Source organism: Lutra lutra, chromosome 11 (assembly GCF_902655055.1).
Source record: "Lutra lutra chromosome 11, mLutLut1.2, whole genome shotgun sequence".
NCBI classification, from domain to species: Eukaryota; Metazoa; Chordata; class Mammalia; order Carnivora; family Mustelidae; genus Lutra; species Lutra lutra.
In genome coordinates this window covers 10434180-10458118 of record NC_062288.1, presented here as the reverse complement: position 1 = coordinate 10458118, position 23939 = coordinate 10434180, and the positions used below count along the sequence as shown (strand labels likewise).

The window sequence follows — 23939 nt, the reverse complement described above, 5'->3', positions numbered from 1 at the left end:
CATTTAAAGCTTTTTGGATTTTCAGGACTTTGGAATCACAAATGATTATCATAATTTAATTAGTGCATTATAGCCTGTGTGCATCTGCATGCATACTGGTGTGCCATTAACTCTCAAGCCAAAGGGAGAGACACTTATGGAGCTACAGCCATGTCCTTGTGTCAGACACAGTGTTTGCGCTTTCTGTTTATGGTTGTGAGGATTAAACAAACAAACAAATGTACATAAAGAATGCAAAGCAGTCCCTGGCACATAGGGACTAAAAGACTCTAGACTGTTCATTTTTTTAAAAAATAGCATAATCATGGCTTATAAAATAAAGGCAGCTCAGAAGGCACCTTCATTTCCTTTGCCTGTAACACCCCAGCCCTAGGCTGGTTCTCCACCTTCCCTGAGTCCTATAGCTGGACCACCTCAGCTTCACGTGGGATAGCCGTGGCTTCCTTGAACTTTTTAGAGTAGTCCTGCCTTATGCCTCTAGCTGGATGTAAGCTATTTAAAGGCAGGCCTATGCGTTACAAGCTTTGTATCAACGGTGACACTTTTCACGTGGCACAGGCTCCAAAAAATATTTGTTAATGAAGTGAGTGAGGGACAGAAGAAAGAAAAGCCTGGAACAAATAGCAAATTTAAATTTTGTCTCACTGCCTGGTTGTCTTTAAGCATCCCCTGATTTCAACTAGGTTTTTGGGTTCAAGATCTCTTTCCTGTGGTCGTAGTAGATTTGCTTCATAATATTGACCAAGGTCCTTTCTAAATAAAGATTGTGGTTCATTGGGTTTTGTTCCCTATAATGCTTTATTTAATGGACCTCCTAGGAACCTCAAACGCTAAACTATGGCTGACCAAAGAAATATATTAACTCAGTGTATCATTGGGATATAGGCTGTTTCATAATGCTGGTATTTTCTAGAAACATTAAAACGCTACCAGCCAGCCATTTATCTTTCTATTTTAGCATGCCCAGTGAATAAATGGAGTGAATACAGAATCATTTGAGTAACAAACAGTTTTGGAATATGTCTTGTTATTATTAAACTGGATTTGTTGATTCTTGAATATCCAAAATAGTCACCTTTCCTATTGAAGCCAAGGTGGGCTGGGAGGAGGGGAAAGCGCTCTGCTAAAGCTCCATTGTTGATGAAACTATGAAAGCAAAGTTTCACGTTGATTCCCCCTGGATAATTCTCTTCTTGGTAATCAAGAAATAGCCTTGAGTGGGCAGAGGGGAATATGCCAGACTCCAGGGCAGAGTTTCAGAGTCTGTATGCGGGACCGTGGAGTTAGCATAACTGGAAAGCAACCTACCAGTTTTGCTTCAGTCCGTCCTGCAGCAGGTGCCCTTTGGAAGCACTCCACAGCTCTCCAGACCGCTCCAGTTACCATGACAGCATCCTTTCTTAGCCAGTATGTATATAGACTCCAAGACATGTCTCTCTTGCTGGCAATGTCCATTGAGGGCACTGGAAAACGTCAGCCTGCACAGGAAAAGCAGGCAAAGATACCCATGTCTTTTTTGTTGTTATGGTTGTCTTTTGGGGGGTTTCTTGGCTTAGAGCACAGGTTGGCAGCAAACTTTCTATAAAGGGCCAAGTAGTAAATATTTTAGGCTTTGTGGACCATGTAGTCTCTGTTTCAACTATTCATCTCTGCCGTTGTGGCATGAAAGCAGCACCAGACAATAACTAAACTAATAAGCATGGCTGCATTCCAATAAAACTTCTATTCGAGGAACTGAAATTTGAATTTCAGACAATTTTCATGTGTCACAAAAATATTACTCGGCTTTTTTTCTAACCGTTTTAAAATGTAAAAAGCTGGGGCGCCTGGGTGGCTCAGCGGGTTAAGCTGCTGCCTTTGGCTCAGGTCATGATCTCAGGGTCCTGGGATCGAGCCCCGCATCGGGCTCTCTGCTCGGCAGAGAGCCTGCTTCCTCCTCCCTCTCTGCCTGCTTGTGATCTCTCTCTGTCAAATAAATAAATAAATAATCTTTAAAAAAAATTATTAAAATGTAAAAAGCTCAGAGCTCAGATTTAAAAAAAAAAAAAAAAAAAAAAAAAGGTAGGGGGCCAGATTTGAGCCCTGGGCTACAGTTTCCTGACTCCTGCTGTAGAATATTCAATAAGGATTTTCTTAAATTTTTTCACTGCTGTTGAGCAGATGTACTTCCTCACCTTTAGCTTCTGTCTGTCTTCTCTGCACCTGAGTGGATCATCACCTCCTGTTAGCAGGGCCTCCCTGGACTTGCCTATCTTACCTACCGGCATAGACAGCATGCTGTCTAATCTTTAAGGAGAGGTACTGACCAGATTGTAATGGTGCTTATTTCCTTCTAGGGATAGGGTGGTCAGCTATACACTGGGCCGCAGGCTTCCAACAGATCATGTGAGTGGACAGCTGCAATTCCGGTTTGAGATCACTTCCTCCATCCACCCAGGTATTTTTGGCATCAGCTTTATGTCTTGTCCTAGCCTAGGGTTGGTGTGGTTCCTTTCTCTTAAAATACAATAACCATGGTTCTCTCCAGACATGTCCTAGGTTTTGTGGTTCTCTCCCTTCTCCATCTGAGACCCAGAAGGCAGTGATCTGTTCTGGAAGCCAGGTTGCTGTCCCCTTGATTGAGAGGCTCCTCTTCATTCTGGTGACCCAAAGGTAGAGGGTTAGACAGTGGAGGGGGAATTGACAATGAGGCCAGCACGGGTATGGAGCCGTGTCTAATTTATCATTTTACTCCCAGCACCCACATCGGAGATGCTCCATAGATGCTTAATCATTGCATACATGAATGAATGAATGAATGAGAAACATGAATGAATGTGATACATATCACATTATTGAAGAATTATTATTGTACAATGGATTTATCACAGGGGAAAATGAAAAACATAAATCAGACAGAAAACTTCAGAATCATCCAGTTTTCTGTTTGTCAAGCCAAAACACATTTCCAAACAAGAATGATGAGATGCCTCATAATTCTACTTTGGTGTTCTCCCACAACCCCCTAACTGAGTGTAGATCATGCTGAGAATTAGCCAGAATTAGTCCTTCTGGGCCACATTTATGAGTTGCTGTTAAAGCTAATGAGGCTTTGAAAACTCTTAAGTCTGTAGTTTTTCACGGCCCACTCGTCAAAGTCCAGTTGTAGTGGTCTGTGCCCAACAGATAATGCAGATTGTGAGAAAACACCCTGACTGCTTTGTCCTTTCACACTCATCCTGAGAATGAAATGGACTCTTCCTTCACTGTAGCGGTAAAGATGGCCTCACGGCTCACCAGAGAGATCATTCATCTTCAGTGAGTGCATTGCACTAGTGCTCTTGAAATGGGAAGTTCACACCAGGCAGGCACCCAACAGAGCAAGCAGCTGGGAGAAGGTAGAAGTAAACAGTGCTTGCTGTTCCTTGAATGGTTGGTTGATGTGGAGACCTCGTTTATTTTCCATTGCGATAACCCGCAACAGGCTACAGAAGGACCCTGGTTGCTCCCATCAAGTAGTCATTTTCTGCTCTGTAGTTGCTAAGAACCTGGCTTACCCATTCTGCCACCTGCTGGACCCCACCAGAGGACACTCAGCAAGCATCAGCCTTGCCTGTAGGGCAAGGCCCTATAACCGCCCCCCACCCCAAAGGCTTCTGTACAGTCTTCCCTGAAGCAAACATTGTTGAGCACCCACTACGTGCTAGAAACTGGGGTAGTTGTATAGGGTTTGGGTATTTTAACCAAAACTATGAATTCCCTTGGAACAGAATTCTGAAAGATCACGATCGCAAATTGTCATTAACATACGGAGAATTCATTCTTACAGAATTTTTTAGCAGAGCTTTGGCCTATGAGAAATCCTCATCAACGCCTCCATCCGATATCCTCATGCAGAAATCCTTTAGGATGGCTTACGGGGCCCGCAGAGTACACTAATGCACGAACCCCACAATGCCCTCTTCTGGGAGAAATGACATTTTCTTCTCGCCCGCAGATGACGAGGAGATATCCCTGAGCGCCGATCCCGAGTCCGCGGAAACTCAGGACAGCCCCATGAACAGCCTGGTGGCCAGCAGCCACGGGGAGCCTGCGGGCGAGGCCCTGGAGCCTTCCAGGAGCTCGAAGCCCGAGCCGCCGAGCCAGGGCAGTTCCGGGGACGCTGCCGGGAGCGAGAGCCTGCAGCCTGCCGAGCCGGTTGAGGAAGCGGCAGGTACCACCGAGGCAGGAGACGACGGCGCGGGCTCTGTGGGACCTGACGGGGCTGGGGAGCTTCTGGGCCCGGGGCGCGAGGACGCCGAGCCAGCCCTGAGTGCGGAAGAACTGGCCGAGCGGCTGGAGCTGGGTGGGGAGGCGCCCCCGCCGGGGCTGCTGGAGGACGGCGAAGCCCGGGGCAGCCCCGGGGAGCCGGAGGCGGAGGAAGCGGCCGCAGAGAGCCGCGCGGGGGGAGAGGAGAAGGAGCAGGCCGAGGAGGAGGAGGGCGACGTGTCTGCCCTGGGGCAGGGGGAGGACAGGCTGCCGCTGCGGGCCTCCTCCGTGAAGAGGAAAAGCAGGCCGTGCTCCCTGCCGGTGTCCGAGCTGGAGACGGTGATTGCGTCGGCGTGCGGGGACCCCGAGACCCCGCGGACACACTACATCCGCATCCACACCCTGCTGCACAGCATGCCCTCCGCCCAGGGGGGCGACGACGGCCCGGAGGAGGAGGTCACCCTCCAGGATGCCTCGGAAAAGGACGGGCTTAGCGAGGTGGACACGCTCGCCGCCGCGCCACCTCCCCTGGAGGAGGGCGGAGAGGGACCCGAGGGGGCCACTCCAGGCACGGCGACCCCGGGCCACTCCAGCCTGACCAACGGCCTGGTGCCCGATGGCGACTTGCTGCCCAGCACGGGGAGTGAGAGCGACTCGAGCCCCCGGCAGGGCGGGGACCACAGCTGCGAGGGCTGTGACACGTCCTGCTGCAGCCCGTCCTGCTACAGCTCCTCGTGCTACAGCACGTCCTGCTACAGCAGCTCCTGCTACAGCGCCTCCTGCTACAGCCCTTCCTGCTACAACGGCAGCAGGTTCGCCAGCCACACGCGTTTCTCCTCCGTGGACAGCGCCAAGATCTCCGAGAGCACTGTCTTCTCGTCGCAAGACGACGACGAGGAGGAGAACAGTGCGTTCGAGTCTGTGCCAGACTCGGTGCAGAGCCCGGAGCTGGACCCGGAGTCGGCCAACGGGGCCGGGCCGTGGCACGACGAGCTGGCCACCCCCGCCGGGAGCGTGGCAAGAACCGTGGAAGGTCTGGAGTCCCCCGTGGCAGGGCCAAGCAATCGGAGAGAAGGTTAGACCTCAAACCTGATCAGAGTGAGAATAGGACCACCAGGGGGACCCAGGTCTCACCAGCAAGGTTTCAAAACAAGTGAGAGATCAGTCTCAAATGGGGTTGCCGGGGCAATGTATGCCTGTCCTGTACATGTATGTGCGTGTGTATCTGTGTATGTAAGTATTCGTGACTGTGACTAGCAGACATCCTCCACCTCTCAGATACACACCAAGAAGTACAACTAGTGCACTCATGTGAGTGTGCTCTAGTATGCGTGCCTGTCTGTTTTACCTAATCACCAGAACTGGTTAGTGTACATGTGACCCTTCTGGTCTTGACAATGACCAGAGCACCCTAGGTAGTCTTGAATGATACAAGCAGAAAATATTCGGCAACATTCGGTGGGTAATGTATAAATATCTGCTGACTTCCCCAAACATACTGAAGATTAGCAATAAATGTTAATATAAATTGAAGAACATTGATTTTTACCTTTGCTTTAGAATTTAACGTAGCCTATGTACATATGGAAATGTATAGCCTACATATATTTGTCATTATTTCTGTCTGTTCAGTTCTCGTTACTGTTGGTTTTTTTTTACTATTATTCTATTTATTCAATCTAAAAATATAAACAGCTCACCCATTTCTCCCATTCCCACTCCCGCCTCTGGCAACCATCCATCTGTTGCCTGTTCTCTTGAAAACTACAAGACATTAATGAAAGAAATTGAAGAAGACACAAATAAATGGAAAGATCTTCCATGCTGATGGATTGGAAGAATCAATACTGTTAAATGTCCACACTGCCCAAAGCAGTATTACAAGATTGTGAGAATCCCTATGAAAATTCCAATGGCATTTTTTACAAAAATAGAACTATCCTATAATTTATATGGAACCATGAAAGACCCCAAATAGCCAAAGCAGTCTTGATAAAGGACGAAGCTGGAAGACTCACACTCAGATTTCAAACTACAAAGCTATAGTAACTAATTCTGGTTTTGTTTTTTTTTGTGTGTTGTTGTTGTTTCTTGTTTGTTTTGTTTTAATTTGGCTATTTTGGCTAATGGAAGGGGGAAAAAATCACATGAATTCGTAAGTCACCTCGTTTCAAGTGGGATTCTGATCCAAAAGCTGCTACCTTTAGTTTTAAAATATATTCTATATTTTAACCCGAGATGTTTGTTCTTAGTCATCCCTGTGGAATCTTCTATAAAATTAAGTCACATTTCTTTATCCAGATTTGGGAACCATCTTCCAGTCAATGACAGTGACATGGGGGAAATAATTCAAAGGTCACATGATACTATGAAATAATTCCATTGCTCTAAAGGAGAAAAATACAGATTCTGCTATTTTCCTGCTCTCCTGTTTACATTAGCCTCCAAATAGAGGTGGTGGTATTGTCTCTAGATTGTAAGCTCATCAAGGGCCAGAACCGTATTTTCTCTCTGATTGATTCTTAGCACGTATAAAATTTTATTCTTAGCACCTATAAAATTTTATAGCAACCAAAGTGATAAAAATTAATCTTTTAAAAACCAAAGCATAAAAATTAATCTTTTGAGTATTCGACAATGCCCAGTTCTACATTTCGGAGAAAGACGGAGTGGAGGAAAGTAGCACATGGGATAAGGAGGAGTGCCAAGAGATTGGTAAAGAAAGAGAAACACAGGGAGGAAAACCACAGTGACATACAATATGGAAAGGCAGGACTGAGAATGGGATGGACAATTCCTTTCTTTAATGCGGATGTTTTGAGTTGCTCTGGGCCAGATGCTATGTGCTGAGCCCAGGAAGATGGACAACTGTTAGAAGGTGTGAGAGGGGCTCAGTAATTACAACAGAATTAAAAATAATTATAGTATAAAGAGATCTGGGGATACACACGTAAGAGGCACAACTAGGAGCTGGCCGGGGTGTTTTAGTCCAGAGGTTGGCAAACCTTTTCTGTAAAGGACCTGATAACGAGTATTTTAGACTTTGTAGATCAAGAGGGCAAAATTAAGCTACTCTTCTTCCCAAAGGCTACTTTTTTTTTTTTTAACAGTTTTACACTTAAAAGTGTAAAAACCATTCTTAGCTCAGAGCCGCATAACAAGGCCAGAGTCATGGTTTGTCACCTGCTGTAGCCTGTGATGTGTATTTTGACCACCATGTCGGGAGGTAATCATTACTTGAAAATTGGTTCAGTTTACAAAGGCATGTTTTACAAAAAAACAAAACAAAACAAAACAGAACAAACACTCTCCATGCCCTTGACAGATGAACAGTCCAACTGGGAAAACTCCACCTTAACAGAAAGGACAGGAAAGTGTTTGGGGGCCATAGTGGACCTCTAGGCAGGGCAATTTTGAAAGAAAATTGTGAATTTCTGAATTCTGCCAACTGTAAACTCAAAAATGGCTGAGAAGCACCTACAGGCTTTACTCTGGTGCCTGCTGGGGGCAACGCAAAGATTCCTGAGATGGCCAGTCCCATGACAGCTGGGCACAGGCTGCATGAGCCTGCCCTGTCCCCTCTCGGTGGTGAGTCACTGACCCTCACCAGCACACGCTTGAAGAAAGCAGCGCTTCACACCACCCGCCTGACCTTGGCGCGTGTGCCCTGTTCTTCCACAAGACTCACTCTCGCCCCTTCCTGTGGCTTCCAAGACAGGGAATTCCTTCACTAAGTTAGCTAAGGTAGGCTGGCCATACACGTGCCCACATAACTGAATCTGCAGCCGTTTAGGGAAGATGGGTTCCGTATCTCCCTTTTGTTTCTTCCCCTCTCTGTGACAACCTCCTTTTTAACCTCAGCATAAAATAGTTTTTGAAAAATTGTCTGCAGATCGAATGAAAAGAGCAATATAATGTGATTTGAGCTCCAGACTTTGGAGTCAGGCCTCCTGGGTTTAATTCAGTCTCCCACCCCTTCCTAGCTGTGCCACCTAAGCCAGCTTCCTGGAAGGCTCTGTGCCTCGTGTGTGGAGTGGGTGTGAAGGGAGACTCGCTTTCCAAGGGTTCTGGGAAGGATGAAATGAGATGATGCACGTGGAGGGCTCGGCTCTGACCGAGGAAGGGCTCTTCCAGGCAGAGAAGCAGGGAGGCTAACTTTGAAAGTGGAGTATGTTTCCTTCTCAGGGATTCTAGCAGGTCTGACCACTTGCTTTGTGTTTGAGGCAAGGGTGAGTGTGTGGCGCCCTGCCCTCCCGCAGAACAGACCCGCTTGCTTCTTCCTTGCGCTCCATCCATTCAGTGGGCTGAGCTGCGCCTGTCACATCATTGCATTTGCTTGGGGTTCACGAGCAGGTGGGGTCCGCTCCATTAACCCCAGCAAACGGCAGTATTGTGTTTCCACTAGCTTGGAGGAGTAATTAACCCGATTGGTCGAATTAATTACAAGAGGTAAGTTTGTTGTTCTTTTTAAGAAACCAAATTAAAAAATGCAGCAGCTGGTGACATAACAACGGTACCATCGCTTTTTCGTTTCTGACACTGAGCACATGCAAAAGCAAACATGAATGTGGGATGCACTAAAAAGAGAGCCCCTGTCTGAACCAGGAGTCCAGTCACAAGGAGTGGTGCACCAGCACAAGGGACCCCTTCCTCAGTCTCCTCAGGGTCTCAGAAGGCCCCCAGGATTTGAGTAACATACCAAAGCTTACACAAGAAATCATGCTATATATTTAGCATTTAAAAGGACCCGTGGTTCCTGAATACATCTCTGTTTTTGTTTTACAGTTAGCTCTAGGAATTAAATGGCTAAATTAAACCCACCTAACTTCCTTCCTAATTAATTTTTTTATCAGGTTTTTTTGGGGGTTTTTTTGGTTGGTTTTTTTTTTGTTTTTTGTTTTTTGTTTTTTGTTTTTTGTTTTGGATCTAGAGTGAGAAGAAATTATCCTTTCCATGTATGGACATTCTAGGACATGTTTGAAATTTGGGATCCCATAAAGATCTTCACCACTCTTTTTTAGTTTCTCTCCTTTTTGACCTAAGGGATGATGGAACGCTTGCTATTTGCATCAGCCGTGGAGGGCAGAGGAAGGAGAAGGCCTGACCTTTGTCTTCGGGCCAATAGAGGCTATTGCCAGTGAGCCAGGAGTGTGTGAGTTAGAGGGATACCACTCTGAATGGGGGCTGTCTCATGGCGTAGGCCTTCCTAGCTCTTCAAAGGTCAAGAGCGATTGCCTCTGATGATGTGACCTGACCCTATGGGCCTCCCCTCCACATAGCCACTCTTGTGCAGGATTACCAGAACCTGAGGACGTCATGAAATAGCAACATCATTTTAGCACATTGTTTAGTTCACTCTAAGTCTGACTGACAGTAATATTAACTATGTCTATAATAATCAAGGTATGCATTCCATGGATATGTTTATTTCTAAAATTTCTCCATGTCTGTCTTTCTTCCTTCTATCCCACTTCTGTGTTTCAAGTTTTCCTGTCTCAGTCTTCCTGCCTCTTATCTACTTCCTTCATCTCTTGTCCTTTTCTCTCTCTCCAGAGTACCCTGGCTTGTCTGATTTTTCCTCAGAATAATCCAGAACAATCACAAGATCCCATAGCTACTTGCTCCTCACCCCAGTCCCTAAGCTTCCATACTATAGGAATTTACCTTCTTGGCCCACCAGTTCCTCAGCGCCATCTTGGAAAGGCACCATCTAAGAGTTTCATTCTGAAATCGAAATCTGTAAAACAGCCTCTTGGCAGCCCTCTGATGAAACCTATCCAAATGAGGACCTTTGGTTTTGTATGGGCTCACCAAGCTTTTACAGGACTTCACAAATGCTGCACTTCCCTCAAACAGGCCTGTTTCTTTAGCTGGGCTCAAGTCAGGCTCTGCTCATTTTCTTTTGTGTCCCCGTCTGATGCCACCCTCCCATTAACAAAAGTCAAGTGGGTACAGAATCAGACCCTGATCCTACATGCTAGTCTGTGTGGTACAGATCATAGTCGTGAAGTATTTATTTTCTTGGGCTTTAAAAAAAAAAAAAAAGAATCCCCCTATTCCCTCTCTCATGAATGACTGTGAATGTAGCAAACGGACACACACAAAAATAGATTGCCCGCTCTGGGTTGTTTTGTTTTTTTTTTTCCTTGTAGTCATTTGTTTTACAGTCATGCTTTTTTGATGAAGTTGCTGCAGCAATGAGTGAATCTGAATGTCTTGACTATCTTGTCCATAGGTGAATGTCCTATACTCCATAATTCCCAGCCAGTAAGCCAGCTTCCTTCCTTGAGACCTGAACATCATCACTACCCAACAATCGATGAGCCTCTTCCACCAAGTAAGCTTTAGTGTTTAAAGTCTATGTCTTAATTCTTCCTATAGAGTCTAAACAGGTCAGTATGAACTTGTGTGTACAGATCCAAAGTCTTCCCCAACTCCATACCTTACATGACTATAAAATAAATACATTTATATACATGGCACCTACTGTAAAAATGGGGTGTTTTGATGAATGATTTCAGTATGGGATCTTGAAGAGATAATCCATTACCTTCAGTGCCCCTCAGCTTCTGAAACAGAGTATTTCTTACGAGACTTGACTAGTCCTTGCAAACTGTACATGACCTTTAAGTCCTGAATTTTACTATTTTCTGTTCAGAAGTTCACAGCTCAAGATAGACTAATCCTATTGTTCTCCATTGAACCTGTTATATCGCAGGCGCCTCCATATAATAAAACATTCAACCCATCAGGATGCAAGGACTCGTGTTGCCTTGCTATAACTTCCATCAATAGGTGACAGCCTACTTCTTCGGTAGTTCTTAGCAGCTTCCAGAAAAAAAATATCATCTTTAGGGATGGTGTTCCATCCATAGTAATGGTGTAACTCATTACTATTTAACTAGTCATTTGAACTTGGGAAAATCATGTAATATCTCAGAGACTGAGTTTTCTTATTTGTAAAGTAAAGCCTTAATTTTCTCATTAGCTACATGCTAGATCTAGACTGGGTAGTTCCTAGATATCATTTTGGCCTTAACCTTATAATACTACATTATCATATATTTCTAAGAAGGAACTGATACCCTGGACATTATACAGTCACTTCACATCATATATGTTCATGAATAATTCTAGAACATCTCTGTTTTGGCTTAGGCTTATTTTTCAAGCAGAGATAACCTTTAAGATTTGATAAATTTTACAACTGCAGAATCTTGCCAGGATGCAAGGAATCGATATTTCTTTACATTCCTTTGCCTGTGCTTAAATTAGGAGGTTACAGTTAAAAAAAAAAAAATTTCCTGATTCATCTATTCTTGGTAACATGATGTATTTTGCATTTACACCATTCTTGTCCTATTCAGTTGTAATCTATCAATGAGAAAAGAATAAATACCTTTAATATGTAAACACTTAAAAGAACACGGTATTTATTTGGGGGATCAGGGCAAACATTATGTTTTTTAATTTTTGATACCTGATTCCTTTCTTTATATATTGATTTATGGATAGTCCACAAATGACTAGTAAAATTTCAGCGTCACTATACTTAGCACTTATGTAAAAAATATCTATTACAAATACATATATATAACATGTTCTCACCAGGAAAGGAACACTTCCCCACAACAAAAACCTATCAATTCCTGTGTGCATGAATTGACTTCCAATCCATGCAAGAGTAATTACTAGTTATATTCCGGACCTGGTAAATAATTGAATATAAGTCTATTTTAAAGATTTACTTTATATAAGCTGTTTTCAGTAATGAAGACAAATTTCTCCAGTTGGGTCTCAGTTCTCTGTTCATTCAACCCTGAAAAATATGACAAATATTGGTAGGGAAGCCTAACAACAGAATTTTCTTGATAGTCATTCTTTCAACAAATATTCATTAAATGCAACAAATATTCAATAAAAGGTAAACAAAATAGACAAAGATCCCTGCCCTCGCGGAGCATACGGTGTAGCCGGGCGGAGACCCACACATAATGAAAAGAGTGAACAAGGCAATAGTGTAACAGGTTAGATGGTGGACAGTGCTGTGGGCAATCACAAGCAGAGTGTGGCAAGGTGGGATTTGGAGGATGCGTTGGCGGCTGGTTCGCCGTTTTAAATCCGGTGCTCAGGCAGGCTTCCTTGAGAGGCAACATTGGAAGCTAGGCTTAGAGGAGGTTGAGGAATAGCTGGGAGACCAGTGTGTCTGGAGCCGGGAGACAGCAGTGGCGGATAAGGTCAGGGAGATACCAGGGACCCAGATCACAGAGGGCCCTGTAGGCCACTTAAGAGCTTCAGCTTTGACTCTGGAAGAAAGGAGAACATTTAGGTTTAGAACAGAGAAGTGACATTCTCTGACTTAAGTTTTGTAAGTTTTTCTGCGGTTGCTCTACTGGCATTAAATTTTGAGGAGGAAAGATAGAAGCATGAAACCCAACATATGGTTATTGTTGTGGCCCAGGTGAGAGACAGAGGAGGCTAGGGCCAGGGTGGGAGCAGTGGAGGTAGCGAGGAGAGCGGTTGAGTTCCAGACCTATGTTCCATAGGTAGGTTTGCCTACAGATTAGATGTGATGTCTGAGACAGAAAAAGAAATCAAGAATGATCTCAAGCATTTTAACCTAGAAAGATGGAATTGCCTTCAACGGGGGTGGGAAGGGAAGGCTGCAGATAAGGTTTAGGTGGGAAAGATCTGAAGCTTGATTTTGACCATGTTCTATTGGAGATGTCATCTAGGTAGTGATGTCAAGAAGGCAATTGGATGTGTGGCTGAAGTTTAAGAGAAAGGTGTAGACTACAAACATGGTATTGCATTTGTTAAAAAGAAAAAAGGGAGAATAATTTTACAGGCTTTTTTTAGTATAATAACTAAAGATGGTACATTTTTAGGCTCTACATTGTTCCTAGACTTCATGGAAAGGATAGAATTTTATATTTTCTAGGGCTTTTGGTCACAAATGAATCACCCTAACTTACCCCAGCATCATAAAGGTAATCTGTCTAGCCAACACAGTGCCATGTCTGTCAGGATACACTGAGGCCTGAAGTTCTATTTGGAAATCTTTCTTTACACAATATGTAAAAGTAAATTCTTTACAAACTAACCCAGAAAAAAATGCTTATAATCTCTAGAGATTATAAATATATAAATATATATAAGAAATATATACAAGAATATATAAATATATAAATAGAAATATATAAATATTTCTGAATACTTATATGAATTTAGAGTTATGCATTTATAGTTAGCACTATTACATATTTAATATATTGATAGAAGGACATGTCTGGCTGGCCTCCCATCCTTTTCCACGAGAGATTGGGAAATATGGGAACTTGTAGAGAGAAATTGTTATTACCACTGCATCACCCCATTTGCTAGTGTTTTCCTTGGAGAATTTATGAGACTGGAGTCCTTCCTTCATGGCTGGAACCTGGAGGGTGGGGACATTCATTTCTCAGCAGTGTGCCCATGGGACCTGGCATAGTTTTTCGTTCATAGGGAGTGCTGAGAGGAGTTTGTTCAACTGGACCAGATACCGCAATCCTCTTCAAAGACTCATGTTCCTTCTTTGTTGAATGACAGTCATGTTGAGTTCAAGGAAAAAAAAAATTGTCCAGTTTCTCCTAGTTGGGGAATCACTGAAATTTTAACAATTTTTGGATCAAGATTAATTACCTAGTAGTTACACATATACCCAGTTTCATCAGTGGGCTATTTTTCATTTACAGCTAACAGTTGAGCTGGATTATCTAGTAGACAATTTTCATCCACACATTCTAGAACATATTTATACAATCTGACTACGTTTTTCCTTCAGTGTGTCTTAAACAAGATTTGTTGTGTTCTGGTATTTTGGTTTCCATTGTGCATTATTTGGCAATTCCTCAGGTAAATGTCAGACATAAGCTATCATCGTCACAGATGTACCATGCATACATAAAACCATAAATATACCAAGTATATTGTTTTTTCTCATTTAAAAAAATTGAGAGTTGCTATGTCATTACCTGAATGATCATTTCTCAATAGAATTAATATCTGACCTACTCCCAAAAGCTATGGATTTTCTTACTTAAAAGGCTGAATAGTTTTCCTCCATTTGCAGTCATTTTTTGCTTTTTCTTCCTTAGCCTAACGCATTTTGCGGCATAACTTTATCATGAAGCTATTATTTCCACCACGTTTTCACATTTGGACTCTAAAAGCTTTGCCCATTGCTGTACAGCAGACATTGCTCTTCTGTGTGAAGCTTATTTATGTGTATATTACTTCCAGCTCTCCCGGTTTTGAGGACTTTGGCACCTACCCCGCCCTACCCCGTGTATTTATGTCCTGTATCCCCCCATGTGTGCGCGTTTAATTGGTTGGTTTTGAAATCCGAGCAGGAAAGGAATTTATCTTTGTCTTGGGCTCCCCCTGCTGTTTGTGATGGTTCCTTATCAACAAAGAGGTAGTCCGAAGCTTGATGTGTGTTCATTATTTATCAGTGAAGAGGTATTTAAAATCTTGATGTGTGTTAATAGTTGTTATTGGTTTTGTTTTGTTTTGTCAAGAGATATTTGGCAGCCACAGGTGGGTTGAAAATACACTGAACTTACAACTTACCGAAAGGATGGTTTGAAGGGCTCAGGTCCTTCCATTCTTCCTCAAGAGGAATGGCAATGAATTAAAGTTGCAGAGTATTGGATAGAGGTCATCTAAAGTTTCAGGTACAGTATCATAGAACTGTAGCTAAAAGTGGTTTTAATACGAGGGCCATCATCCCCTCACTGACGAGTCGCTGTCTCTCAGATTTAGCGAAGAAAGGATTCTCCAGCATCAGACTGTCAGCTCTCCCTGGAGGGTGTTTCCAGTCTTGCAGCTGTCCTTGGAGTAGCCAACAAGATTGACAGGATGGAGATTGTTAAGGGAAGAGATAAAGTAAACGTCAGACTTTCTATTTAGAAAACAGTAGAATCGTAGCATAGGTCATATTTGAGGAACCCCAGCTACTAAGAGACGCTGAGCGCAGGAGGCTGTTTTTCGGAAAGCCAGTCCAGCACTAGTACCTCCGAAGTCATGGCGGGTGCTGGGGGCAGGGTCTGACCTTTAGCAGGTCACCAACAGTGAGTTCTACCTACGGAAGACCTGGCAGTGGTATCTGTTTCCCGTGAATCAGGAGTTTGTCCTTGATTTCTCTTTTTGCCTTTTTATCACACACCAGACTGGGAAGCTCGCATTGACAGCCACGGGCGGGTCTTCTATGTGGACCACGTGAACCGCACGACCACCTGGCAGCGTCCGACAGCAGCAGCCACCCCTGATGGGATGCGGAGATCGGGGTCCATCCAGCAGATGGAGCAACTCAACAGGCGGTTGGTGATCAGCATGTGGGGAGCCCCTGGGAACCCCTTGGAAAGGAGAAGGGCAGCCAGCGAAAATCCCCCCCACTTACACGTTTCTGCTCAGACTGTCTGAGGAGCCTGGAAAGTAATTACGTACCTTAAGAAACCCATTTGTAGCAGGTACTTAGAAAGCTAGGTTTAGAATTTGGTGGCAGGAGACTAATTAAGCCTGAGTGTCATTTAAAGATGGAGAATTCTCTGAACTTCTTGATGGCATGTGCTCAAAAACAGGTGTTCCTTAACCAGGGGCTCTCAGACCACCCTCCTCCCTAGGTATTCACTGAGGATGCCTTTGGTCCATGAACCCTCCAGAAACTGTATGCAAAATTATACGTGGATGCACATTTTCCCATCAGACTGGTCCATATCTCTCATGAGATTCTCAAAAGGGCCCAGAACTCAAACAGCTGAGAACCCTCCAAAGATGGGTTCCGTAGAACACTAAAAGCTGTTTGGAGAAAAAACAGTATCATCCTGTATTCATGTCTGTCTGTATTCATGTCTGCCCCGGTCCCCTCATTGCTATATACTCAGTAATTCCTAAAATGCTTTCATCTTAGAAAAAGAAAATGTTTAAAAACAGTTTTTGAGGGTTGTTTGGTCTAAAAACCAGACTCTTACCTGTGAAATTGTCAAGATGCCATTTTGTTTTTAACCTGCAAATGAGATCCTAAATAACATTTCTGTCACGCTGTAAGCTCGCACGAGCTTCATATCCGACCTCTTGCTTCTTTAAGGCCAAGATGGCAGCTTTGGGATACTTTTCGTAGCCAGGACCACAAACTGCATGCTTGAATTCAGCCTTATCCACAAGCCATCTCATTAGGATGAAATAAAGGAAAAGTTGAAAGGAACTATACAGTATAAGGAACTAGAAGCTGACTATATCAGCCAGAAAAAATAAAGTGGGCAATTTAGTCCTATGAAAAACACACAGAGGCAAAAAATTGAACTTCTGGTTACTGTTGCACGCAGAAGAACACGCTTAGGTGAAAATCGCCAGGATTCTTTGATCGCTCGAGCATTTGAAAGACATTCACTTTCCATTTTTTGTCCATCAGTAGCCGAGCATTTAAAGGCATTAATGAGAACCGTGTGGGATGTTCATCGGCAGTACATTTCTCTACGGTCGTTCCCACAGAAAGAAAACACGTTACAGAACTTGTGATAACCCAACTTTATTGGTTAAGAACGTACCAGAAATCCATAGGAGAGCCCTTTCCTGGTGATTACAACGAAACTCCTGTCAATAAAAAAGTGGAGGACACAGCACGCTCATTTTACACAGAGACTGCACTGAGATTCCATAGGCAGAAATAGTCTGTAGATCTTTCCTGCCCAAACAGAGAAGCTGAACTTGATTAGGAGCTGAACTTGGCAGGCTGAGACATAGGGAGAGTATCACCAGGCTATTATCTACGGGAGGTACAATTCCAAGCACTGAAAGAAAACAATAGGTTGAAGCAGAAGTAAGCACCTTGACTTAGGACAAAAAATCCATGAAAATTCATCATATTCAGGTTGTATAATATAAAAATTGGGCCAAATCCATCCTGAATCAGGCCTCCAGAGAAGTTCTACAGGCTTTCATGTGTAAATTCCTGTGCCCTCCAGGAGCTGAACGGCTGGGAGAGGCAGCCAGACTTTGTGAAACAGGAAGTGGTGTTTGGCGCATCCATCTGGACAGATAAAAAGAAAAGGAATTTGGCGACTTGAGGAAGTACTTATTTCTTGTGAGAAAACCTACTTAGGGAAGGCCAGATAACCTCGAGATAAGCATCCGGCTCTTCAGCCCTTATCTTAACCTAATAGTTCAAGTTTGTAGAGTTTTTCACTGACCTGGCATGATAAGGCGGCCACAGAAAGTATACTGCTGGTCTTCGGGATGTGATCACTCCTGGGGGGTGTTTTTTCTGAAAACCTTTGTTGGTTATCAGAAGGAATTTACAGCAATCCCGTCTCACAGCAAAACAAATATTTCTCGGTGTTGCAAGGTGTAAGGGAAGGAAAGCCTTCTTTCTTCCCTTCTAAGTTCTTTGGCTGACTTAATACTTAAATCGACATAAGAAAAAGATTAAAAGGAGAAAAGTAAATTTAATTTCATATGCAGGGAAGCTCACAGAACTATGAGACTCAAAGAAATGACAAGAAACATTTTTTGTGTGTGAAGAATTAACAAACCAGTTTGGGCTTGGGGTAGTAAATTGGTGAAGAGGAACAAGGTTGGTTTACCAGCCTTTTTGAGCCTAATCCCTATCCCTGGTGATGAGGACTACCGCCCTCCAGGTGAGAATTCACAAGGGAAATTCACTTCCTGCCTTCGGAGAACAGAGGACGGTCAGAGGGTCCTTCTGCACTGGTGGTTTCTTAAGTAACTTTAATTCAAAATAATCAATAGGCCAAAATGGCGTATTTTGGAGTGGCCTGCCCTGGACCTTATCAATGGGGTTTCCCTGGACTCCTGACAGCGTGATTATGAAAGTCAAGTGTGTTTGTGCAAGGAGACGCACACTGAGAAAGGCAGAGTGCACAATGCAGCCTAGGGCTACCACGTGCAAACGCGCCAGTCCCCAAACGCAGCACACCTTTCCTGGCCTTTATGGCTTGACCATGTGCTTCTGCGGCAGAGACATCCCTCACCACCTGCCTGCATGCTCCATTCTGCTAAGGCCCATGAGAATGTCCTGTGGTCCCTGAAATCTCCCAGAATCCTCCACGCACAGCTAGTGGTTGCCTCTTCTGTGATTGAAACTTTCTGCCTTGTCCTCCTGGGTACCCCTCCCCATGCCTGGTGGGTACCAGAGTCTAACAGGACTCAGCGTAAGACAGTTTCTCTAGTTAATTCTTTCACTTTCAGAATATTCTGAATTAACTCGATGCACCTTCACAGATATTTATCAAACAAGCAGAAAATATAAATATGTATTCTCACTTCAAATAATCAACTAAAGTTTGGGGTTTTTTAGTTATTTGGATAAAATATTTCTATTATTGAGACATGGAAGTTTTTAAAATGAAAAAAAAAAAATGATGTATATATAATTCTACGACCCCAGGCTTTACCTTTTGAAAAAAATCTTGTCCTTAATTTCCATGTGCATGCGTAGACCTTGTGTAGCTGTAATGATAATATGTAGTTAGTTTTATTTTCTCTTCTCACTTGCCTCACTATAAGCATTTTCATATTGCTACAGAGACTTAGAATATCATTTAAATGGTTGTATAGTATTCCAACGAATGGACCGTACTTTAGTTAACTTCATTTGCCATAGTGCTGGATGTTTTCCTTATTGCTTTCATCACTATTTTGGATAAGGCTGAAGGCCCTGTAAAATATTAGTATTGTCTCACAGGAGTGTTTCCTTGGAGTTATATTCTCCAAAAAGCAGGCGACGGGGGATCACTGTGGTTTTGGTATTTGATATCAATGCCTGATGTTTCCTAAAGTGTTTTTTCGGGCTCACTCTCCCAGCAACAACTTCACTCCTGTCCCATCTTTGGGTGTGGTTTTGTGGACTTAAGAGGTGCTCCTGGGATTTGGGTTCTTATATTTGACTTCTGACAGGGAGGGTCAACTTTTGTTTCCATAAGTTTTTCTTTTACCAGTTGTAGCTCCTCCCATGAGAACTGTATGGTCTTGGGCTTTTGTGTTTGGTTTGGCTCAATTCTGAAAGGTTTTTCTCTTGCTTGGTTTTGTGCATCCCTGTGTGTGTATTCATTTATAAATTAGATATTCTGGCTGACTTTCTTACCAATTTCCATGAACTCTTTTTTTTTAATAGAGTATTTTTTTAATTTTTATTAACATATAATGTATTATTTGCCCCAGGGGAACAGGTCTGTGATTCATCAGTCTTACACACTTCACAGCACTCACCATAGCACATACCATCCCCAATGTCCATCACCCAGCCACCCCATCCCTAACCCCCCACCACTCCCCAGCAACCCTCAGTTTGTTTTGTGAGATTGAAAGTCTCCCTCCCGATCCCATCTTGCCATAAACTCTTTTTATAATATTTTTAAAAGCATGAAGGAGGACATGGAAGGATAATTCTTGATGAAATGCGAGAGAACCTGTTCTGACTTCCTCTCTCATCTTTAAAACAGAGTGAGTGTCTGAGGCTGCCCTCGCTGAGTGATCCCTCCACAAACTTCTGTGTGTCCTGCTTCCCCAGAACTGTTCCTGTACTTCAGGACAGATCAGGGCTGGGGTGTAGTACCTGGGACTTGAGGCTGTTGACACAGTAAAGCCCAAGACAACCAAAGTCCAACTGAGGACACGCAGCAGGTTGTGAAATTACTGACATTTTCATCATCAAATAAGATCGAATTGATTCACAGACATTCTCTTCTGTGGTCACTGCACTTTGGGAAGGAAAAGTGAGGCTACAACTTTATATTTGTCTGTGCTCTGTTCTGGGTTATCTATCACAGAGTAACAAACCACCCAAACTTGGCGGCATGAAACAATGATAATTTATTGCTACCATCATTGTTATTATATATCACTTTTATTTGTCACGGTTTCCATGGCTAACTGGGTTCAGTGAAGCCATTCTCTCTTGGGGTATTGTATTGTCTTGTGGTTGCAGAGGGTGGCCGGGGCTGGTGACCCACATATCTGGAGGTTGATGCTGGCTGTGACTGTCAGCCAAAACACCTATCCATGGCCTTTCCATGGGACCTCACAGCATGGGCACTGCAGACTGTCACTTATGTTATCCTCAATTTGTCAAGGTAGCCACAAGCTCTTCCCAGGTTCAAGGGGAGGGGACATTGATTCTATGTCTTAACAGATGAGTAATTAGGTCCCAGAAGAGCATGTGGGACTAAAAATATTGTTGAGCCATTTTTGGAAAATGCAGCCTGCCGTGAGTCATTTAGGGAATCTCCCTGACAATAGCTCCCTTGGTCTTTGGCAGTCCCATTCCTCGCCTGGTCAAGGTTACACACTTAGGCAGCTTCTCAGTGGCCCACTCTGTCCTTCCCACCATGGTAGCACTCTCTGAGTTCCAACAAGCAGAACAGCAGACAGCCATCCTTCACCTTCCCCACAACCTCCAGACCACAGACAGGTTGACACGGCAAATAAACATGGGTATTCCTCTATGTAATCCTTTGCTCATTCCTGCCCTCTCCCTGTTTTCTTATTAGAGGCCTTCTCAAAAATGCCTCACAGTAACTGCTGCAGGCAAAGGTGTCTCGTGACACACGTCATGAGTGAGTGGCTGAGCCTCTGTAGATAAAATACAACTTACAGAAAGCAACTGGTGACTCTTAAACCTAGATGTAAGTAATGCCACCTGAAGGACTTCTTAGAAATGCAGATTTCAATTTTGCTTCAATTTATGTGATTATAACAATCACTCAGCTGATTCTCTTTCAAGGGGTGTAGAGACCACACTTTAGAAAAAAAAATTCCTTTAAAGGCCAAAGAAGGAGGTCTCTGGTCTTCAGAAGCCCCGTCACAGTGGACTCTGTAATGATATTTCCCCCTTGCCCCATGTTGGATTGCATTCGGAGACCTGGTTATTCACTGTTCCTTGGGCTCTCACTCTCCTCTTCCTCTTCACACCTCTTTCTCCACCCCTGTATTTCCTTATGGGTGCAAGACTCATACAGCAATGCTCCTTTGCCTCTTGTCACTTGCATGAAATCAACGACCTCCAAGTCAACATGTCCAAATCCACACCCAGATCTTCCCTTCCCTCCTGCCTGTTCTCCTACATGTCCCTTTTCAGGGTTGGCTCCCTCACTTACCGTCACAGTTGTCTCCTCCTTCTTCAACCTCTGCATCCAGACAGGCCCCCAAGTCCTGCGCAGTCTGCATGTAAGATTACACCGATTCTGCCACGAAGTCTCTCTGGAATTCAGCTCCTTCTCCCATTCCTGCTGGGCCTTGAGGAAAGGGGAAGCTGAAGCCTGCGTGTATGCCTTGGTAGGCTGAGACATTAGGCAAAACAGAGGTCAGGCAGGGAGGAGAAGGGGGCTACATGGACTGAGGGAAGTAGAGCAAAGAGGAAAGACATGGCAAGACATCGGCCTATAAATTACAGCGTAAATGAGGCAGAGCGGGCTATCAGAGGCAGGGAGGTCTAGGAAATGTCTGCATTTGGGGGCAGAGACAGGAGATCTTATTCTCCCTGCCGTGTGGGGGTGTTCCCCTCCCCCAGTAGCATGCTTGCAGAGCCACCATCGTCCCCATGCCCGCCTGCATCCAGGCCTTTAGCACCTCCAGACTGGGCTGTTGCTGCGGCTGCTTCCCAGCTGCTCTCCCCAACTCATGCTCTCCTCCTCCAGTGCATGCCCCACCTTGACGGAAGTCCTCATTCTCAGTGGCTAGCTCAACCTCTTTTTCAGCAACTAGCCAGATCCTGCCACAGTGGTTCTCAGAGTTGGTCCCTGGGCCAGCAGCAACAGCATCACCTGGGAACTAGTTAGAAATGCAGGGTCTTGCCTCCTCCCTCCCCAGACCTACTGAATCTGAGAAATTCCGGGAGTGGGGCCCAGCTGTCTGTGTTTCCACAAGCCCGCAGGTGGTTCTGCGGCAGCTCAAGAACCCGTCCCTAGAGGGGCACCCTGTCAAGGCTCCCTGCCTCCCCCTCTGCTGGTCCCTTCGCTGCCTGAGCCCCAGTCCTCCCGGGCACCCACCCAGCTGCTCAGAGTTCCACAAGACTGAACTCTTCTGTGTTAGTCTACATTCTTTCCCTGAAAGATCCCCAACAGGCTCATACTGATTCAAAATGTAGGCATCGAGGAGTTTCCCGTCTGTGTATTGTGCTTTGGGACAGCTTTTTGACATTGTTAGAGTGATGGCTTGCATGCCATTCCCCTCTTTGTTCTCTCTCCACTGTGTGTGTTCAGAGGCCAATATCCTATTCCCATCCTGACTTGGACCTGAAAGTCCAGCACGGAGCCTGGGCATATTGGGAGAGTCAGTACATACGTAGTAAGTACCTGGGAAGGTGGTTGACTGGCCGAATCCTCAACTTGGGAAGAAAAATAAAATGAGCCTTCAAATCAGCAGAAAACATCTGCTAGTCGGCCAGCATGCTCTTAGTATGTAATATTTCCACAGTTCCTGCCAGTGGTATCAGTTACCTGTCAGATGACAATAAGGGAGTAGAATTATTACTCTGGTTTATAGACCACAATATGTACAATAATGTAGAAGTAATTTGATATCTTAGTGGTAACATTTGAAGTTATTTCCCAAACCGTTCTTTTAGACTTAGTCTGGTTTTGTTTAATGCAAGGCAGAGAGGCTGGTTTTTTTGTGACTAATTATCTGTGTTAATGTGTAAAAGTCACCATAGTTGAAACTTATCACAGTTTACAAAACAAAAAGAAGTCCACTCATCTGGACACACTTGTCTTGCCAGTTGTTTCGGTATCTTGTGGGAATTTTAAGCATTTATTTGCCAGTATTCAAGATGATTCTTTACAGATTTCTCCAGTTCCCTGATTCAGAGCATCAGCCCCCAGCAAGGCGATAAGCAAAAGTTAACTCCTATCTTTCCATTTTCTGATGCAAAGGTATCAAAACATTCAGCGAACCATTGCAACAGAGAGGTCAGAAGAAGATTCTGGCAGCCAGAGTTGTGAGCAGGTCCCGGCAGGAGGCAATGGAGGAGGTGGTGGGAGCGACTCAGAGGCTGAATCTTCTCAGTCAAGCTTAGGTATGGAAGGAGGGGACCTGAGTCTCCTGGGTTGGCATCCGGTGGCAGCGTGACAGTGTGTGGACCCCTGCCCTGCCTTGGGGATGGACTAGGTCCTGAGGGGAAGAGCAGTGGAATGGGGGCGGTCAGGCAGGGGGGAGGGGAAAGAGGCTTGGTGTCAGCAGTGTGAAACAGATAGCAGTTTCCCACCATGAACATAAAGGAGAAGTGAATTCATAGTAAGAGTACTCATACTTGTGCATTGAGGCAATTTTTCCAGTGGCCTAATGATTTCTCATTGAGCGAATTTATTTGTGGGTGTCCTAAGAATTTTCCACTTATAAATAAAACATGCATTGAAAATTCAGTCTACATCAAAGAACCTACATAACAACACTAGGAATAATTATTTGTTTGCATTTAAAATAAAATACAATTCCCCCTTGAGGGAGCAACCTGGGAGGAAAGAGGTTTTCCCAAAAGCTTACCTTAGGTACTCTTCTGCCCCTGTGCCTGGTTACCTAATACTGTAGGCCAGGCCTCCGCCAGTTGTCTGCTTTTCATTTCTTTGAATCTGCCTGAGTGGACTCAGACGAGAATATTCAAGAGGCATAGAAGACTGGCTTCAGTTTTTTTATACCCGTAATGACAAAAGATTATT

At 44.2% G+C, this 23939-nt stretch overlaps 1 protein-coding gene across 3 annotated transcripts in view; it reads left to right on the top strand.

The window, feature by feature from the left end:
- HECW1 (HECT, C2 and WW domain containing E3 ubiquitin protein ligase 1) overlaps nt 1-23939 on the top strand; it is a 460020-nt gene that overhangs the window by 350175 nt on the left and 85906 nt on the right. For 2 of the 3 annotated variants that reach the window (XM_047695806.1, XM_047695807.1), the window contains 5 exons: nt 2337-2437; nt 3977-5302; nt 10463-10564; nt 15437-15587; nt 23157-23299. In XM_047695806.1, the coding sequence (XP_047551762.1) occupies nt 2337-2437; nt 3977-5302; nt 10463-10564; nt 15437-15587; nt 23157-23299 (1823 nt within the window). The remainder of the gene's footprint in view (nt 1-2336; nt 2438-3976; nt 5303-10462; nt 10565-15436; nt 15588-23156; nt 23300-23939) is intronic. The other variant, XM_047695808.1, reaches the window with a different exon arrangement.